The sequence below is a fragment of the Liolophura sinensis genome, chromosome 7 (genome assembly GCF_032854445.1).
Source record: "Liolophura sinensis isolate JHLJ2023 chromosome 7, CUHK_Ljap_v2, whole genome shotgun sequence".
Classification (NCBI taxonomy): domain Eukaryota; kingdom Metazoa; phylum Mollusca; class Polyplacophora; order Chitonida; family Chitonidae; genus Liolophura; species Liolophura sinensis.
In genome coordinates, this window is record NC_088301.1 from 33,447,114 (window position 1) to 33,465,900 (window position 18,787).

The window sequence follows — 18,787 nt, forward strand, 5'->3', positions numbered from 1 at the left end:
CAGGAACTGAGTGACCCTACTGACAAGAGGATTTTTGTGCTTGCTGCAGCTCTCAAACAGGGCTACTCCATTGACCGCTTGTATGAACTGACCAAGATTGATCGCTGGTTTCTCCACAAATTCCACAACATCATCAAACATATCGACACCATGGAACAGTTCTCCAAACAGGCAAGTTTTCAGGTTGTATGACCAATTTAGGCATATTCTGATTGCTGGGGGTATCTTGTGCAGTCTTACCTATCTAAAATACATGGTTTAATACAGACTTTATCGTATGATTACCACAAGGTTATCTCTTACCTACATGTAGGAATGATACCAGGAACAGTCTTATACTTTGTATCATTCACTGGCTAAATTAAAGAGTCATTTATTTAAAATGCTGTTACCTTCTGCCTGTTAATCAGTAGTTATGTCAATTTTTTTTTTTTTTTTTTTTTTTGGTGTATAAGCACGACTGTTTACAGAAAATCTTGATAAGTTAGGCTATTTGTAATCCTTACATGGCCTTCCAGCTGTTATTATAATTAAAAATATGATCATTGATACATCTTTCTCTTTGAACTTTCATTAAATGAACTATTTAAAAAGGCAGCCTAATTTCAATAATGAGTGAGAAGGAGGGATTTTAGCCAAAATTAACATCACAACATACAAAAAAGGAATTTTCATTCAATTTTCATTCAATTTTATTTGTTTAAGTTTTTACTTGACAGATGAGCGTGCTGACAAAGGAGATTTTGTTAACAGCCAAACAGCTGGGCTTCTCTGATCAGCAAATAGCAATTGCTGTTGAAAGGTAAAATAATTAAATTAATCTGTAATTTGCAGAAAATTTGCCCAATAACTTTGTAGTCATCATATCAGACAAACCTGACCAGCATGCTTTGTCCACATTGGCAGTTTCCATGGTAACCAAGATTATCTTGAATTTTATTGGATTTTGTATTTTAACAAATGCACATGAGATGGTGCAAATTAACGTATCTGAAACATGTCTGTTGGGAAGAGATTCTGTGAGCATCTTGTTTGATGTGTCAATGGAAAATGTAACCCTATTTCATTTTTTAAAGTTTTATTAATTCAGTGGTTTTAAAATTCCCATAATTATTATCTCGACTATTCTCATTATCGACTGATCATTTCATAATGTTTAAACATTTCTCTAATGGTATGCAAAGCTAAAAGCATAATTATGTTGGATTTTTCTCAGCAGTATTGAAAGAAAATAGACACATTTCTGTTTTTTGTGACAATCAAATACATGAGTTACCCCAATGAATGATGCATCCTTTGTTGCACGGCCACTGATCAGTTATGCACATGTTCCGTGCTTACTTACACGTTTGATGCCTGAAATCATTATGACTCATCCTCTAAAAATAATTGAGCAAATCCATTTAATCTGATATTCTGCATAAGTGAAGCCTAGATGTACACTGACATAAATTTTTTGGGTTAGTTTTATACAGTAGCACCGAAAAACTCATGATGTCATACAAGTTATTAGTCGAATAACCTAATAACCCAATCCAAGTGAAGCAAATATGTCCACCCTTTCAATTTTTCCAGTTCTGAGTTGGTTATTCGTAAGGCTCGCTATGATCTGGAAATCCTACCTTGGGTAAAACAGATCGACACCGTGGCAGCTGAGTGGCCTGCTAGCACAAACTACCTGTACTTGACATACAATGGCTCGACCAATGACGTTGAGTTTCCTGGCGGGTTCATCATGGTTCTCGGCTCGGGGGTGTACAGAATTGGCAGCAGTGTAGAGTTTGACTGGTGTGCTGTCAACTGCATCCGAGAACTGAGACGGGTAAATTCCCTCTTGTGTCGGAAATTATAAATAAAACAACCTATCAGTGTTCATTCTTTCTGTGTACACACTAGTAGTATGTGCAGTCTCCTTTCTGTCATAAACATCTTCTCTATATAATGTTGACACAAGCTAACAAGGACGTTTTGAATGTTGCAGAAAGCTGGAAACCATTTTTTTTTGATGTGAAAGAGCATAAATTTCAGTGAAAATACACAATGAAAATTTTGTATTTCACAAATACCTATTTAATATTACCACATTTATTTAATAGCGCATATTTATAGCCTACGTCATTGAGAACGTTTTATTGCTGTGGTGAAAGTTGAGATCAAGGGATTTTGTCTATTCTCCAAAGTGCCTACAGAGCAATGTCACTTTCATTAATGAAGATGCAGAAAATTCAGCGCATGCAATAATCGTCTATTGTGTTGAATGAAAACACACGTAAAGGTTGAAGAGTTATAGCACTGTTTGTTCCAATCCCCAGCTTGGGCACAAGACGATCATGGTGAATTACAACCCTGAGACAGTTAGTACAGACTACGACATGTGTGACAGGCTGTATTTCGATGAAATCTCTTTTGAGGTAAATATCCCTTATTTATATTACCTTTAAGTTTAGATTTGTCTGTATAGACAACTGACAGCCCTTGCAGCTCATGTCTTTTGTGTAATCATTTAGCATCTTTGCAAGACATTTTCATTCATATTTTACGTATACTAAACTGTATCTTTTGATGTGTGATGTCCTCATAGAATGTTTGTGAGAGATGGGCTTTATGCTTTAATCCAGAGTTCTGCTGTTTCATAACTTAGCTTTATGAGGTACTTGGAACAGCACCGTAGGTTTCAGCAATTTTTATGTCGGCTTTTCTAGAATAACCAGCATGTCATCACTTTATAATAATATATAAATAATCAGGAATACAATTCCATACAAATGTAGCTACATTTAAGATAAATCATGTTAGCGGATGAATAGTTATAAGTTACTATTTACATCATTTTGTTGGAGGCATGCATGCTGTCAAATTAATGTTTCCATTACTAAACCAACTATCAACGGTGTTCGTTTTCAGGTTGTCATGGATATATACTGTCGGGAGGAGCCAGAGGGCATCATCTTGTCTGTGGGTGGACAACTGCCCAACAATATTGCCATGCCACTTCACAGACAAGGGGTGAGGGTTGTGCTTTTAAGTCTTGTTACCTCTGTAAGAAGATCGTGGATTAAAGTTATGCAAAGACTTGGATGAAATTATGAGCATGGGATAGCCTTGGGTGAAGTATCAGCTAGCATTATGTTTTGATGAATCTGGATCCAGAAATGTTATAGCAATTTCTGAGTGTCAAAGGGTAGGACAAAAATACAGAATATTGTCTTTTATATGTGGTGAATTGGGGTGCTAGTTTGCACTCTTCTATTGCTTTATAGTTTATTTTTATTTGGCTTATTACAAACTGAATCATGTCATCATGGAAAGAAAATATTTTCTGCTTTAATAGGCTGTGATACTTGGAACCTCCCCAGAATCTATTGACAATGCTGAAAATAGGTTCAAGTTTTCTCGAATGTTGGACAACATGAAGATGTCGCAACCACAGTGGAGAGAATTGACAACAATTGAGGTAATTAAATTTCACAATACAGTTTTGACATTGTGACTGTCAATAAAGTTAATACCTATCTTTTTGTTTGTAAAAAGATTAGTGTGATTGGTGTGTTTTTTGGTTGAGAAAACAAATATATGTACATGCATAGGCTGGAATATATATTCTGAAGTGAAATACTTTGATATATTCCTTTGGACATTTCCGCTGATAATTTGCTGTGCTTAGGGTATTCTGACAATCAGTAACTTTGTTTAGGGCCCAAGGCTAGTGTGCAAATTTTTATTGGAATGTGCTTAGATGTGCTTAGGCAAAATTTACAGGATATCAAGTCACCTCCTTCATTTATACAAAAAAGTTGTTTGTCTGACAAAGTCTTGGATAGATTTGGTGTGTATTCTGCATTTTGATTCCCTCTCCAGAGTGCCACTCAGTTCTGTGATGAAGTGGGGTATCCATGCCTGGTCCGTCCGTCTTACGTGCTGAGCGGTGCGGCTATGAATGTGGCGCACACCCACTCAGATCTGACCAATTACCTAACTCAAGCCAGTGCGGTCTCTAAGGAACATCCTGTTGTTATTTCAAAGTTCATTTTGGAGGCCAAAGTAAGTAACAAGAATATTTACACCTGTTGCAGCAGAGGAGACTACCATAATCGATGACAGTTTTCGAAACAAATACTTTATGGTCACGTGATCCCCACCTAGCAGGGAGCTGAGTCACAGCTTGTGCGTATGAATAACTGGTGTTAGTATTTCACTTGGACATATATGTATATTGTACTGTCTTAATTTTTCTGTTTATAAATAAGTAGGCTCCAGGTAAGGTCTTGCTAAAGTCAGTATTTCCAAGTAATAGTGCGTAATTGACATAAACTGCTGAAGTGGGATCAATTCAGTTAAACACCCAAGGCAAATCGTTTGCGTGTAGCTATATAAAAATATATCCCTGTCTGTGTTGTAATATAAGCCTAAAATCAGTAAAGTGAAGAAAACACCAATATAGGCCCATCTTTAATTTTACATACAATTACGAGTAGATGCATGGGCCTACATGCAGAACATAGAGCTTCATATCGGAATACATGCAGAGATAATCAACATTCTCACTGAAGGTGATGTCAGGGCGAAATTACTTTTTATCAAAGAGTTCCATATGGTACGTGAAAAGGTCGCCTGCTGTTCATTTATACTTATGTCACTCTCATAAAATTTACCTGAAAAAAGTTCACGCATTCACTTGTATCCAGACATGAGCAAATCGGCGGTGGGTACGAGCAACAAACTGAATGATTACATGTGTACAATTTTGCCACTTATTCATAGATCTGCACACTTTATCGTTTGCAATTACAGCTCTTAATATCTTCCATAAATTCTCAGAGTTCTGCTGAATACAGACTTCCAAAACTGTGGTTGTTGCAACTACTGGTTTAGCCCGGAAATAATTTTAAAAATGAATTAAACCTGGTGCCATAGGGATACGCTTTTTATTTTAGGCAACTGTATATTTGTTGATGTGTTAATACTTAAGTGCCAGGTTTCATCCCATCATAATGCTGTCGTATATGTGAAATATTCTTGATATGGTGTAAAACACCAATGGAAAAAAATAAAACAATTCTTCAGAATGAAATTTGGCTCAGTAGCCTACCAGTATTAAAAAAACAACAACTTTTGACAAACTGTCTCCGTAAGTAACTTTGAAGGATTGAGCTCTCTTTTATTCTGACAGTTTATTTCTTAATGTTATATTTTTGTACAGCAAGAAAAACACACAAAGGCGTTCTTATTCAGAGCAAATATAGGCCCATAAACAGTTTTGTATAATTTCTTAAAGCATTAGCCATTTACATCTACGCACATAGAGCAAGAGCAACCTACTTAATTAAGCATTAATTATTGATCAGCGTGATGCCAAGGCGGAAGTTACAGATTTGGAGGAGAATAGCCAATTTCTGTTGGCTTGATATCAAACTGTGAATTGGAAGTCCGTGAACTATATATATATATATATATATATATATATATATATATATATATATATATATATATATATATATACATATACATATATAGGCGCCATAAAAACATTACCATAATCTAAACTTCCACAATATGCCCATTTTCAACCATTCCTCTTCTGTATGTGGATACCATGTTTATCGGACCATATGGAATCCATGAGAGAATGAAAGACTGAAAACTCTCTGAGATATTGGTAATGCATACGGCCCATATGCCATCGCGGTGTAAAAGGGTTGGACGATCATGAGCCACATGCCAAAAGAGTATTCCCGTGTTGCCTGTTTTTTTATCAAATCGGGATGGACTATTGACTGCACCTCGACAAAGAACAGACGATCCGATACCAAGAAATGAGGGCTGAACATAAATTCTCCGGTAACAGACTATATACAGGAAAGGTAGAGGGAATGATCAACAGCTCTTCAGAGCCAACAATTACTCAGAAACGGTGCTTTCTAGTCAAGCATATTTATTTACAGGCCTAAATGGTGATACTGTACTAATTTTCAAGCATTCAGCCCACACCACCCTCCCCACATACATTATACCCCACCCCCAACCCCACCACACTGCCTGATCCCCAGCAGGCTGTTTTAATAGGTGATCACCGGGAGCGAGAGACGCGTGTGGGAGGCATGTGGCTTGTTCATTGGATGCGTGCTGCCAGTTGTATCAGTCAATGGTCCAAAACTGGTATGAACTACGATAAATGTGCATCATGAATGGATTAAAAGAATGTTGAAAGCTTGGAGCCTGGTATTATGATCTTTATCCTCTGATAAAAATGAAGAATTAACCTCAGAGCAGCCTGTAAAATGGTCATTTCAGTTGATAAAGTTTGTCTTGCTTTACAGGAAATAGATGTGGATGCTGTTGCTAAGGAAGGAGAGGTAATATGTATGGCAGTGTCAGAGCATGTGGAAAACGCTGGTGTTCACTCAGGGGATGCAACTCTTGTCACCCCACCCCAAGATTTGAATGAAGAGACCCTGGCAAAGATCAAAGTAATAGCCTGTGCAATAGGACAGGCCTTGGAAGTCACTGGACCATTCAACATACAGCTTATTGCTAAGGTAGCTACATCGTAAGGCTCATGTATGCATACTTTTGTTTAGCTGACAAACTTTGAAGTAAAATTGGTTAGTTCATTAACAGTTGGTGTGAGGCTTGTCTATATGTCCATGGCAGTTGACCAATGATACTGTGTGTTCACTGTTGATTTCCTGGAATTTCCACTGACTGATATGTATTTTTATTTTGAGGCGGTGGATGTTCTTGGCAAGGTTTTCATTAACCCATAAAAACGAATAGTGTTTTGATGATGCATGAATACATCGTTATTTCAAAACTAAATATAAAATACATGTAATATGTATGAAGTGTGATTGATTTATGCTTACTGTAAATGTACCTGAAATGTGACTGAAGATGAAATAATTAGCCAGACAGGGTTGACATTGTTGAAACTGGAAAGAACAGTCGCAAAGTTAAATTTTAAAACTTGAATTGTGATGTGGCTCACCATTAGCCATGGTAAACATTCACACACTTCTTGATAAGGAATATGTATGTTTTTTCCTCGCCCAAATTAAAGATATTCTTTTGCCTCTTTCAATGCAGGACAATCAACTCAAGGTCATTGAATGCAATGTTCGTGTGTCTCGCTCATTTCCCTTTGTCTCCAAAACACTGGATTATGACTTCATTGCCGCAGCAACTCGTGTCATCATTGATGAGCATATTGAGCCAGTGGATGTTCTGGCTGGAAGTGGAAGGGTGGGGGTCAAGGTAAGCGTTCTAAAAGATTGTTCAAGTCTGTAGAGAAACCACAGCTTTATGAAGAATTATAACTACTGATGATTAAATGTTAATTTTGGTCAGACTTAGTCAAACTATTCTTGAGTATAAGATAAAACATCAATCAAATAAATAAATCTTAGTCAAACAGTAAAGTGCATGGATTACTAACATTATTTTTATATCCTTGCTCAGGTGCCGGTGTTCTCCTTCTCACGGCTGCGTGGGGCAGATGTTCTGCTTGGTGTGGAAATGGCAAGCACGGGCGAGGTGGCCAGCTTTGGAGAGAACAGATACGAAGCCTATCTCAAAGCCCAAATCAGCACGGGGTTCGTCATTCCCAAGAAGAACATTCTCATCTCCATTGGCAGCTATAAGGTGGACATATTCTCCCTGTGTGTTTTTGACATGAGAAGCATTTTACGATGTAGTTAATGTAGTCTTGAGATGATTTATATTTATACGTAATTGCTTTGAGTTGACCAACATTACTAATATTGTAAATGACCTAAAATGTCAGCTAAAGAGTGTATTTATAGAGGCAACTAAATGTTGCAAAATATTTCATGTACTGTAGTTTTGGTGCTGGAACTTACATTTATAAAGTAGGATATCATCTTTAATACCTTCCAAACAAAACCTTCAGACACCTTTCTAAGATCAGTAGAACCCACAGAATCATCCAACACATGCAACTTACTCAGGCAAAATTTTAGGTCGGTAAACTACAGTGTAGCTTTGCTATAAAATGCCAATCACAGGTCAGACAGGTGTCTTATGGACTATATCTCGCTATTATGAAACAACATGGGCTTCTCTATATGGTATGTTATGTGGTTGTCTGTTATAAACATGAAACCTTCTTACCTGTTGGTTCATCCACATTATCAAATGACTTTATAGGCAGGTTAACCAATGAAATGGTTAAAACAAAGTGCTTTCTTCATGTATGCAACTGCATTCCATTGCTTATGGATGGGGGTGTCAACATATACATTGATTATGAAAGGGAACTGTACCCTGTTCCTTTCTATGCCTGTGCTGCAGATCTTGGTTTTAATGAATCTCGAGCTTCTGGTGTCTAGTACCTCTTCTTGTGTCAACATTTATAGATGCAGGCCTTCGTCTGCACTGAAGGAAAAGATGCTCTCTAGTGAAACTAAAACACAAATTGGAGTGATAGAAAATCTCTATTGTAGATTGAAGCTTGTAACCTGTAATGATCACGTGAGGTGCTGTAATTATTATGTTTATACATGTATCTTTTTGAATGGAGTACATGCGTGGAAACGTCCTCCCACCCCTGTCATGCACAAGTACAGGTATCAGCTCAATTCAAATCTTCATTCGTTCACTGTTCTGGCTACCTTTTGTCATTCTAAATTTATACCATGGATTTTGGGGTATGGTTTTCGATTGCATCAATGACCTTTTCATAAAGCCTCAGTGTAGTTGTAGACATCATGTGTTATAAATTGTAACATTCTCTGCACTGTTCTATAAAAATGTAAATCATGTCACAGTCTATACAATGTCGTAAAACATCACAACCATTTATTGAAAATAATCTTAATGTGTGCTATGTTGAAGCATCCTTGTAGCAAAGCTAAATTGTATGTATGTCTTGGAAAAAACAGAATGTTAATTTTCTTAATGGTGTGTAACTGTGGAAAGATTTTATTTTGATTTCCATATTTATAAATAATTACTAGTCGTAGTATTTTGGAAGTGAATTTTGTTAATACATTCAAATATTTGAACACGTACATATCATATTTGCTTGACTTGCCTGCATGGACATCAGTTCACAGTTAATGATAAATAAATGTGTGCTTTTATTTATCTTCAGCACAAACTTGAGTTAATGTCCACTATCAAAGCACTTAAAGAAATGGGGTACAATTTGTTCGCCAGCATGGGAACTGCAGACTTTTACATAGAGCATGGAATACAGGTAAAATTCAACTTGGCATAGTTTAACTACATTGCAGCTTTGGGGCACATGTAGATCCAGAGCTTCATTGATATCAAGCAAGTTACTCTAAATAAAAAAGAAATAATGACGTAACATCATTTTAAAGATCTCTCGATGTTTCCACTGAATATTAAACTGATCATTTTCCGTGTTCAATCTGCACCTAAAAAGTTACTTTAATTCTTCAACTTTTTCAACCTTCTCTGCGACCAGTATTTTGATACATTCTGAGAGAACTGTGGTGTGTAAAGAAATAATCTGTACAGTTTTATGTACTTGCATCTTAAGAGACAGAAATAAATCATTTTTAGCATCATTTTCGTAATAATTATGTGCATATTCATTGGATGAAGTGCTGTAGATGTGGAAAATGTTGGAGTTTTTACTGTACTATAAATTTTTCTTGTCCAGCCTGAGGACAAAGAAATGTAAGTATATATACCTCTCACCTCCCATTTGCAGGTGAGTCCAGTTGATTGGCCGTTTGAGGACACAGGTGAAAACCGATATGGTGGTGAACAGAGGACCATTGCTGACTACCTGGCAGAGAACATGTTTGACCTTGTGATTAACTTGCCATTGCGTAATGGTGGAACATACAGGGCGTCGACCTTCATCACCCAAGGTTACAAGACCCGCAGAATGGCTGTGGACTACTCTGTGCCTCTTATTACGGATATCAAGTGCGCCAAAATGCTGGTGGAGGTGAATATCAACATGCATGATGTTTTGTTTAGGGATGTATTACGGCAAAATATGTAAAACTTCTATTAAGCTTTGTACTATTATTCTATATTGGAGTTAGTTAAGGGTAGCTGAACTGGACCCTATTTGAAGCCTTTGCGCTGATTAGGTGTCCACTTTAGTTCCTAGCGGGACACCTCTTGAAATTGTTTGGATTATTGTTATTATTCTTAGTCAACTCGTAAAATTGCAATATCTCGAAACTATAAAAGGTAGAAAAACCAAACTTTGGAATCTTAATAAGGAACATAAGAAGCAATTTTGACGTTTCGTGCTTTTTTCCAGTAACGTGATTTAGCAGCCATTTTGAATTTTATTGATAAGCTAAAAAAATGTTCTTCTCCAAAACGGCTAAACCTATTGAGATGAACTTTTCACTTACAGTTTTTGGTGGATCGCCCTACCCAGATTGTAAAAAAAACTTTTAGTTTGGTATGCAAATAAGGCCAAAACTGACCAATGAAATTGGCTCAAACGTAGGTAAATTTTTAAAACTGCTTAAACTTATTAGACAAACACACTCATTCCCCTTGATGTCACAATTGCAAATCTGTAAGAATAGTGTTTGTACTTTGTGTTGTTTCATGTTATTACCAAAAATTTGACAAAATTTTCCTATGTAAATAACATGGGAGGTTTGTGCTAGACTGCATGAAACTGTTGACTGCAGTTTACCATGGGAACAGGCTTCAGCTCTGCAACAATGTATTCTTTCTGTCTTGTTCTTGGGTTTCAGCAGAAAATTAAAGCCACCTGATCTCTATTCTAGTCTAAAGTACAAGGCCAGTTGTAAATGATGTTTGGCATTGTAGGGTTCAAATCCAGTACATTCTTTAACATTTTTTTTCATGTTTTTTACCCCTACCATGAACTTTATAGACATCAAGCTACCAGAAGTGGTTGGATAACAGCTATAATGTAGCAACTTTGTCTGAATGCACAGGTAGCTTATTTTAAAATGATTATTCTGTGCTGAAAACTTTCAGTGGGATTCCTAAACATGCTTGCGGAATTGGGACTTGTCATTTGGGTATTTAAACTGATGTAGCCTACTTTTTGTTTCAGGCTTTACGGCAGCTGAAGGGAGCTCCAACAGTGAAGACCCACATTGACTGTGTCATGTCTCAGAGGGTTGTCAGGCTACCAGGTTAGATAGACTTCTGCACTACAACTTTTTGACATGTTCAAGTGGTGCATACATGAAATGGTCTTTGCAAAGTAATTTGTTCTAGCTAATTCAGTTTCATGTGCTTTTCAGGCTGGTGGCTTCATTTAAGATGTGGCTGCTTGGCTTCATCCATTCATATCTGTATAAGTAAAATTAACGTGATTAAGTGGATTTTATTTCAGCAAAAGGTTTGTTTAGATAAATGTTTTTGTGTGATATTTTTGCAGGCATTTGTCATTAACTACAGTTCTGTAAAAGTATTTCTATATTTGTGTTTGATGATGCAGGTCTTATTGATGTCCATGTTCATGTAAGAGAACCAGGGGCCACCCACAAAGAAGACTGGGCATCAGCCACAGCAGCTGCTCTGGCAGGGGGGATAACCATGATACTTGCTATGCCCAACACCAATCCACCCACCACAGATCAAGCAGCATTCAGTCTGACCAAAAAGGTACACATGTACATTAACCTGATGGGGAGAAGTATAAATTATGTAAATATGGTTTTGAGATGGTGTTTTAGGGGCATTATGTGGGGTTAGCAGTTTTTAAAAAATGCCATGCGATGTTCAGCTTTAATCATTTGTTCAATAATGTCTGAAGATGATTTGCCATTGCATATTCTGTCCATTTGATGAATGTCAGGTAGAGCAAAACTATACTGTTTTGGGGACCTTTTGTTGATGAAATTAAAGAGGGTAATACATGTGTCTGGTTTCCAGTTGGCAAGTGCAGGTGCTCGTTGTGATTATGGAATCTTTGTTGGAGCAAGCAGTGACAACTACCAAACTCTGCCCATGATTGGGGGAAAAGCTTGTGCCCTAAAGATGTATTTGAATGAAACATTCACAACCCTGAAGCTCGATGATTTATCAATTTGGATGAAGGTATGTTTGAATGTTATTGCAACAGTACTTAACATGAAGCACATCTTCTTTTACACACTATTAACCATTTTGTGATATGCAGTATACAGGTACTAAATTGTTGGTTTGATATTAAAGTTATGATGGTGACTCTGGCAACATCAAATGCAAATTAATTGTTCTACCTGTGGTATGTCAGTATAATGTTGAATGTGGGTGATTTTTAGCTCGCCTTCTTCGAAACAAAGTTGTCAAATGGAAGAAAGGTAAGCATGGATGCTGCCTGTGTCAAGTTTTCCGTCTATCTCTAGTATATTTGGGAGTGGGAGCACGGTGCAATGACCCAGGAGCCTTTCACCATGCGGTCGTTGTGAGTTCAAGTCCAGCTTATACTGGCCTCCTCTCTGGCCGTATGTGGGAAGGTCTGTCAGCAACCTGCAGATGGTCGTGGCTTTCCTCCCACCAGTGCTGGTCGTAGAAGTGTAATATTTTTCAGTACGGGATAAAACACCAAATAAACAAAGAAATAAGTAAATTTGAGAGTTCATATGGTAGAAATTATCTGAATGCCTTACTTTCCACATCAACATAATTAATGTGATAATCACTGTTTTTTAGCACTTTGAGAACTGGCCTAAGAATCTCCCCATCTGTGCACATGCAGAAGGCACGACAACTGCAGCTGTGATTCTATTGGCTGAGCTTTACCAACGACCTGTCCATATTTGTCATGTGGCCAGAAAAGAGGAGGTGAATACATTGCTAAATACCTCAGTTTCTCCATTAACAAACAATTCTGAACTGGATTTTTCAGACTCTTCTGTCTACAGGATTCTAGAATATTAAACAGATGTTCTGTCAAATATTGAGGCTTAAACTGTTGTTAGGGTGTAATTTTTTATCCAAACTAGTAGTTTTATTTCACAGTGAAGTTTGTATTGAGAAGTTTGTTTTGTAATTCTTTCAATTCTTGTAGCAAATGCTTTTATGTCTTTTTGTTACTGCTGAGTACTTTTAACTCATTGACTCCGACAGCCCGCTTTATCCTACAGTACAGCAGCCTGAGCAGGCGTCAGCGATCAGCCTCAACGGCCATATTCTCCTCTGTCTGAACTTACACTGTAACAGCTAGTGCTGCAGAGTATTTTTTTATTTTAGCATTCTAAAGCTGGATGGATTTTGTCATTTATGTTTATTCTATGTAATCTTGTAAAATATTAGTGTAGTTGTGGACGTACATTCATAAAGACATCTATAAAACTGGATTATCGAACTGAACATTCACAGAAAATGCGACACCAGCGAAAGGTGTCGTAATTTTTGAGGTGGTGATAGGCGAATTCCTGTACGTAACTCCCGCTTTTCTGAATAAAAGTATGTGTTTCTAAGTCATCAAAGTTTGAGGAAATACGGAGAAACCAGTTATTTATCGAGAGTTTGTTGAAGTGTTGAATAGAGCCGTACTGTAGTCAGTCGTTTTCTCACTTCAGCTACTCAAAAATTCCAAAACATTTAGCCGCCAAATGCATTCGTCGTTCATTGGTCAGTAGTTGCCCTAGATTCTATCACCTGACACAGTGGGACAGGATCATTGGTCAGTGATATTCAGGTCAGACATACACACTCCTTTCAGAATAAATAATAAACACAAAACAAAATAATGTTGTCGTCCTCAGATTCACTTTCCGATACACTAATATCGGATTCAGTGTCACATTCTCTGTCAGCAGACGGTCGATTCATCGATTGTGAAGCCTAAACAATCCTCTTCTTCGCTGGATTCGGCCAACAAAGACATGTTTACACTCAAGCGTGTACGACGCGAAAATAAGGTCCTTTTGTTGTTGTTAGGCATTCAAGCAAATAAGAACCGCCAAAATACTAGTAAATGTAAGCCTAAGAGATCAAGACAGGTGTGTTTTGACTTATTTATACTTAAAGAAAACATTTGAAAGCAAAATATGCACCAAATGAGAAGTGGTGTCATATGTGGGTTTAGCCGCTCCTCGGGAAATGAGGTCCTCTCAGCCGCACGGATATACCCGCTCCTCAGGTTGAGACAGAGCACTCTGCATGCGGCCTGAGCCGTGCGTCGGAGTGAATGAGTTAAGAACAATTTGTTCTTTGAATTGTTTGCAACATACCTGTGTTATATATCGTGTTAATTGAATTTTTGGTTCAGATCCTGGTTATCCGTGTTGCAAAAGAGAGGGGACTCCCTGTAACTTGTGAGGTGGCCCCACATCACCTTTTCTTGACATCTGACGACATCAAGGTCATAAGTCCTGGCAGGGCAAAGGTCAAACCGCCACTGGTCAGTAAGGAGGACCAGCAAGCACTGTGGGATAATTTAGACATCATTGACTGTTTCGCCACTGATCATGGTATGGTAATCCAATGAATTTTACGTCCAAGGTAGATGTAAACTTGCACACTTGCTAAAGCAGAAGCTTATGAAATGAAGTATTCAGAATATGGGGTGTAATACCAGTTAAAGGAATACAAAAATAACAGTTATAATGGGAAGGTGGAATATTTTTTTTGATTCTGTGAGGGGGCGCTGATGTAAAGCCAGACCTTGAGCCATTGTTAAGTCAAAGATGGATTGTAGTGCAACATCTGCAATGTTACAGTGTATTAGTTTCTTCTGCAGTGTTGTCCTGTCTTTAATTGTGAATTCATAATGATGATCTAGGAAAGAAACGTTTGACGTCAATAAAATGGTGCCGAGGTCCTACTGCAGGATGTTTGACATTATGCTTGTAATAAGAATAATATATGAAAGCACAAAAAAGGACACAAGGCATATGAATAATTGAACAATAAGTGTCACATAGTGCTTGAAAGGGCTATGTAAATCAAATCTGTTAAAACCACATTTTCAAAACAAGAAACAAGCAAGAATACCTACAGGTCTCTGATAAAGATGTGATTATTTGCAAAATGATTGCGACTTAATTACATGTTACAGGAATAAAATTATTTTTAATGCTTTAGCTGATTGTAAACATTTTCTGCTTTTCAGCACCACACACTGTTGAAGAGAAAGATTCACAGAATGGCCCTCCTGGCTTCCCTGGACTTGAAACAATGCTCCCTCTGCTGGTCACTGCTGTCAATGAAGGAAAGTTAACTCTTGAGGTAAAGTTAGTCACAAATAATTTCTTGGAAAGGAAATTCATGAAGATTTCAGGAAATGGTTGTCTAAAGCTGCATGGAATATGCAGAACTCAGGAGCGCTGATTTGCTTCCTAATTTTGTGTTTTTTTCCTTGCTGCAGGATATAATTATGCGGCTGCACACCAACCCTAAGAACATCTTCAATTTGCCTGACCAGCCAGACACTTATGTTGAGGTGGACCTTGACAGTGAATGGACGGTACCAGCTGCCATGCAGTTCACCAAGTCCAAATGGACGCCATTTGCAGGCCATAACTTGTGCGGTCAGGTGAAGCGTGTGGTGTTGAGGGGTGAGGTAGCCTATATTGACGGAGAGGTAAGACTGCCCTCAGCCTAATCACCATCTGTGCCAACTGTGCCAAAAGTCATGATGGATTGTTTAAAAAGTAAAAATAGATCTGTGAGTGATTGAGAAAATAATGTAAACCTTCAAGCTTTTCAACCTCTGAAGCACTTTTTTCTGTGGAATTTTTACATACAATGATTATAAAAATTAATGCTAAAAATAATTTATTCATTTCATTAAGATGCAAGCTTCATAATCTGTGCAGATTCCCTACACAGGATAGTTTTCTCAGAATGTTTCAAAATATGGATAGTTGAGGCAGGTGAATCTGAATTTAGAAACTGCTGTTTTTTCATCTGTCAAATGGGTAAAGATGAGGAGAATTAGATACAACAGAACAATATCATTGTGAACAACTGAATAATATATTGTGAATATTTATTGATGTGATCAACCAGTATTTCAGTGATATTCTATTTCCCTTCAGAAGCATTCCTTAGTCTTTGTTACTTTTATTTTAATTAGATTCTCATTAACCCGGGATATGGGATGGACTATCACACAATATCACCCACGCTGACCCGAACGTCATCGTCTGTAGATCAGTTAACGGTTCAGATCCCTAGTGTGTCGTACTCCCAACCCTCTTCTGAGCCCAGCAGCCCTCGCAAATACTCTTCCATGGACACAAGGTTTCCCATGCCTCCTAAAACAAGCCGGAATGTATCAATGGATGGATATGGAAATGCTGGTGAGTCTTATTCATTAACTTTAATCCTTGTTGGACTCATTAATATAAGTTAAGTAAATATAGATAATGCGGACAGTGGCATGTTTTCATAATTTTGTTTTTCAGTTTGATCCATCATTGAACTCTTAATACTGCATTAACCATAAACAAGGACAAGAGATAACAAAAAAGTGCTAAATTCGAATGGGTACACGTGATATTTTTTTGACCCAGACCTGTTTTCCTGAGCTGACTGTAGAACTGATATTAAGAATTTTAACTGATGGATCAAAGTTTTGAGTAATTGTTCATTTGATGATATGGTTGTACATGTATGATGTCGTAGTTAATATTATTGATTGCCTCATTTCTAGCCGACTCAATTCGTACATCAAATGATCATCATGTAAAAGATGGCAAACCAGGTGAGCAGAAGTATTGAGCATGCATCATTTGATGTCTGTCTTGTGGTTTTGCATGACAACCAATTCTGGATCTGATGGTTGTGTACGGGTACATGAGCTTGGTGACATGTTGGAGGAATTTTTTATCTTTCCTGAATAGAATTTCTGAAGTGGAGAAGTGGTTTGTGGGCAGAATTCTTTTTCCGTAACTCAGCTATTTGAAATATGTGACACTCATCAGACTTTCATTATCCTACTTTACTATATCATAAAATTCTCTAACTATCCTTGATCTTATTAAACTACCTGTACTTTTCTAAAATAGTTAGGATTAACATCAGTAATCTCTTAGGTGTATACATATCTCAAGAACTAATGGGTTGATCCTCAGCAAAATTTAGCATGAAACTTTTTCACTTGAACTGTAAAAAGCTTTTGGGCTTTTTCTGTCAGATCATTTTTCATTTCCACATACATTTTTAATACCATACTGGTACTGTAACATTGGCATAATTTTTATGGAAGATAGATGCAGCCAATTGCGCTGTGGAGCTGCATCTTATAATAAGCGTAATTCGAGAATACAGAAGTCAAGAATAACTAAAATTCTATAAAGGAATAAAAAGTTTAATTTCGCTTTAAGAGTTCTCAGCTTGCGTGCCCCAACATAAAACCTGTTGGTGGAGAAGATGAAAGTTGAGATTAGTAAGAACCGTGAGACATTTTATTTATTTGTACATAGTTTGTCAAAGAGTATGCGAGATTGCATTTTTAAGTTCTGACTTCGATGCCCTCTTTGTGAAGCTTGTGAGTATTAAAATAGGTGCTGAAAGACGCGACTAGAGAAAGTGAGTGGCCACATCTGTCTTTCATAATCTCTAGAATTATTTGGTCTAACTTACTGACAAGATTTATTTATTTATTTATTTAATTGGTGTTTTACGCCGTACCCAAGAATATTTCACTTATACGACGTCGGCCAGCATTATGGTGGGTGCAAACCGGGCACAGCCCGGGGGAAACCCACCACCATCCGCAGGTTGCTGGCAGACCTTCCCACTTACGGCCGAAGAGGAAGGCAGCATGAGCTGGACTTGAACTCACAGCGACCGCATTGGTGAGAGGCTCCTGGGTCATTACGCTGCGCTAGCGCACTAACCGACTGAGCCACGGAGGCCCCTACTGAGAATTTAATCATGGTATAATTACATTTGTACATAGGCCTTAGGAAATAACAAACATTTACGGTCCTTTGTTCACATCATCACTTTCTTTGTCATTTCACATTCTCTTTACCACATGACCGACAAATGCAGGAAGGGGCAGTGTGTTTGTGTGTGTGTTGTGTCTAAGGTATTGATGTAGCAGTTTGTCTGTATGTCAGTCAGTCCAGTTGACAAAAACATACCACGTGTACACTTTAGGCATTGGGAAGAATCATCAGTTTTTGACTTGCCATGATTGCCGTGGCCTGTTTTATGTATTGCTGTCACACTTATGGCTGAGAGGTTTTTAGTGCACTGTATTTTTATCAGAAGACTTATTATTCAGTACTAAACACTGATCAAGTAGATAGTATATTCTAGAGGTTATGACCCTTCTGAGATCACACAACTTCGGTTAAGTATTCTTCTCAAGGCCCTCTAAACTTTTGTTTAAGACTTTTTCATTATTCCATGTTATAAGATTCATTCATTGTCATTAAGAGCTGTTTTATTGTCATTATTTACCAAAAGGCTCACTAGGTATTAAAAGTGTTTCGTCTTCTCATTAATGTCATAGTTATGCAAAGATCTTCATAGTGGTTCATTGTATTGAATTGAAACTATGTACATCACTTCGCCATGACTAGTAACAGATTAGTTTTGAGTTTCAGACCCTTGATTTTTTGCCCAAAACAGTGCTGCTCTGCTGATTGTCCTGTTATCTAACATGCTATAAATTGCTGGTTATTAACAGCCATAGTTTTTGGAATATCATCCAGGGTTATTGATTTTGCTATACCTTCCAATGTTATCTTGCACCTTTGCCTGATGCGAGTGAAATGCCACAATTTCCGTTGTCTCAAATAAGGGATAAGAAGTTTCTGTGTTTGGTCCGTTTTGTGTGTCGTCAACATATGAATAGTTGATCATGTACTTGTCCAAAATGATTCTCTTTCCATGAAACAAG

General features: G+C 37.5%; 1 protein-coding gene across 2 annotated transcripts in view; it reads left to right on the top strand.

Annotated features, from left to right (window-relative positions):
* LOC135469809 (multifunctional protein CAD-like) overlaps positions 1-18,787 on the top strand; it is a 45,291-nt gene that overhangs the window by 13,840 nt on the left and 12,664 nt on the right. Inside the window, exons 16-36 of one of the 2 annotated variants that reach the window (XM_064748415.1) lie at positions 4-171; positions 720-802; positions 1,576-1,822; positions 2,313-2,411; positions 2,905-3,006; positions 3,332-3,454; positions 3,859-4,041; positions 6,318-6,536; positions 7,084-7,251; positions 7,456-7,638; positions 9,110-9,214; positions 9,698-9,940; positions 11,045-11,126; positions 11,435-11,601; positions 11,872-12,036; positions 12,634-12,765; positions 14,198-14,399; positions 15,041-15,156; positions 15,296-15,511; positions 16,007-16,232; positions 16,586-16,636. In XM_064748415.1, coding sequence (XP_064604485.1) covers positions 4-171; positions 720-802; positions 1,576-1,822; positions 2,313-2,411; positions 2,905-3,006; positions 3,332-3,454; positions 3,859-4,041; positions 6,318-6,536; positions 7,084-7,251; positions 7,456-7,638; positions 9,110-9,214; positions 9,698-9,940; positions 11,045-11,126; positions 11,435-11,601; positions 11,872-12,036; positions 12,634-12,765; positions 14,198-14,399; positions 15,041-15,156; positions 15,296-15,511; positions 16,007-16,232; positions 16,586-16,636 — 3,280 coding nt within the window. The remainder of the gene's footprint in view (positions 1-3; positions 172-719; positions 803-1,575; positions 1,823-2,312; positions 2,412-2,904; positions 3,007-3,331; positions 3,455-3,858; positions 4,042-6,317; positions 6,537-7,083; positions 7,252-7,455; positions 7,639-9,109; positions 9,215-9,697; positions 9,941-11,044; positions 11,127-11,434; positions 11,602-11,871; positions 12,037-12,633; positions 12,766-14,197; positions 14,400-15,040; positions 15,157-15,295; positions 15,512-16,006; positions 16,233-16,585; positions 16,637-18,787) is intronic. The other variant, XM_064748416.1, reaches the window with a different exon arrangement.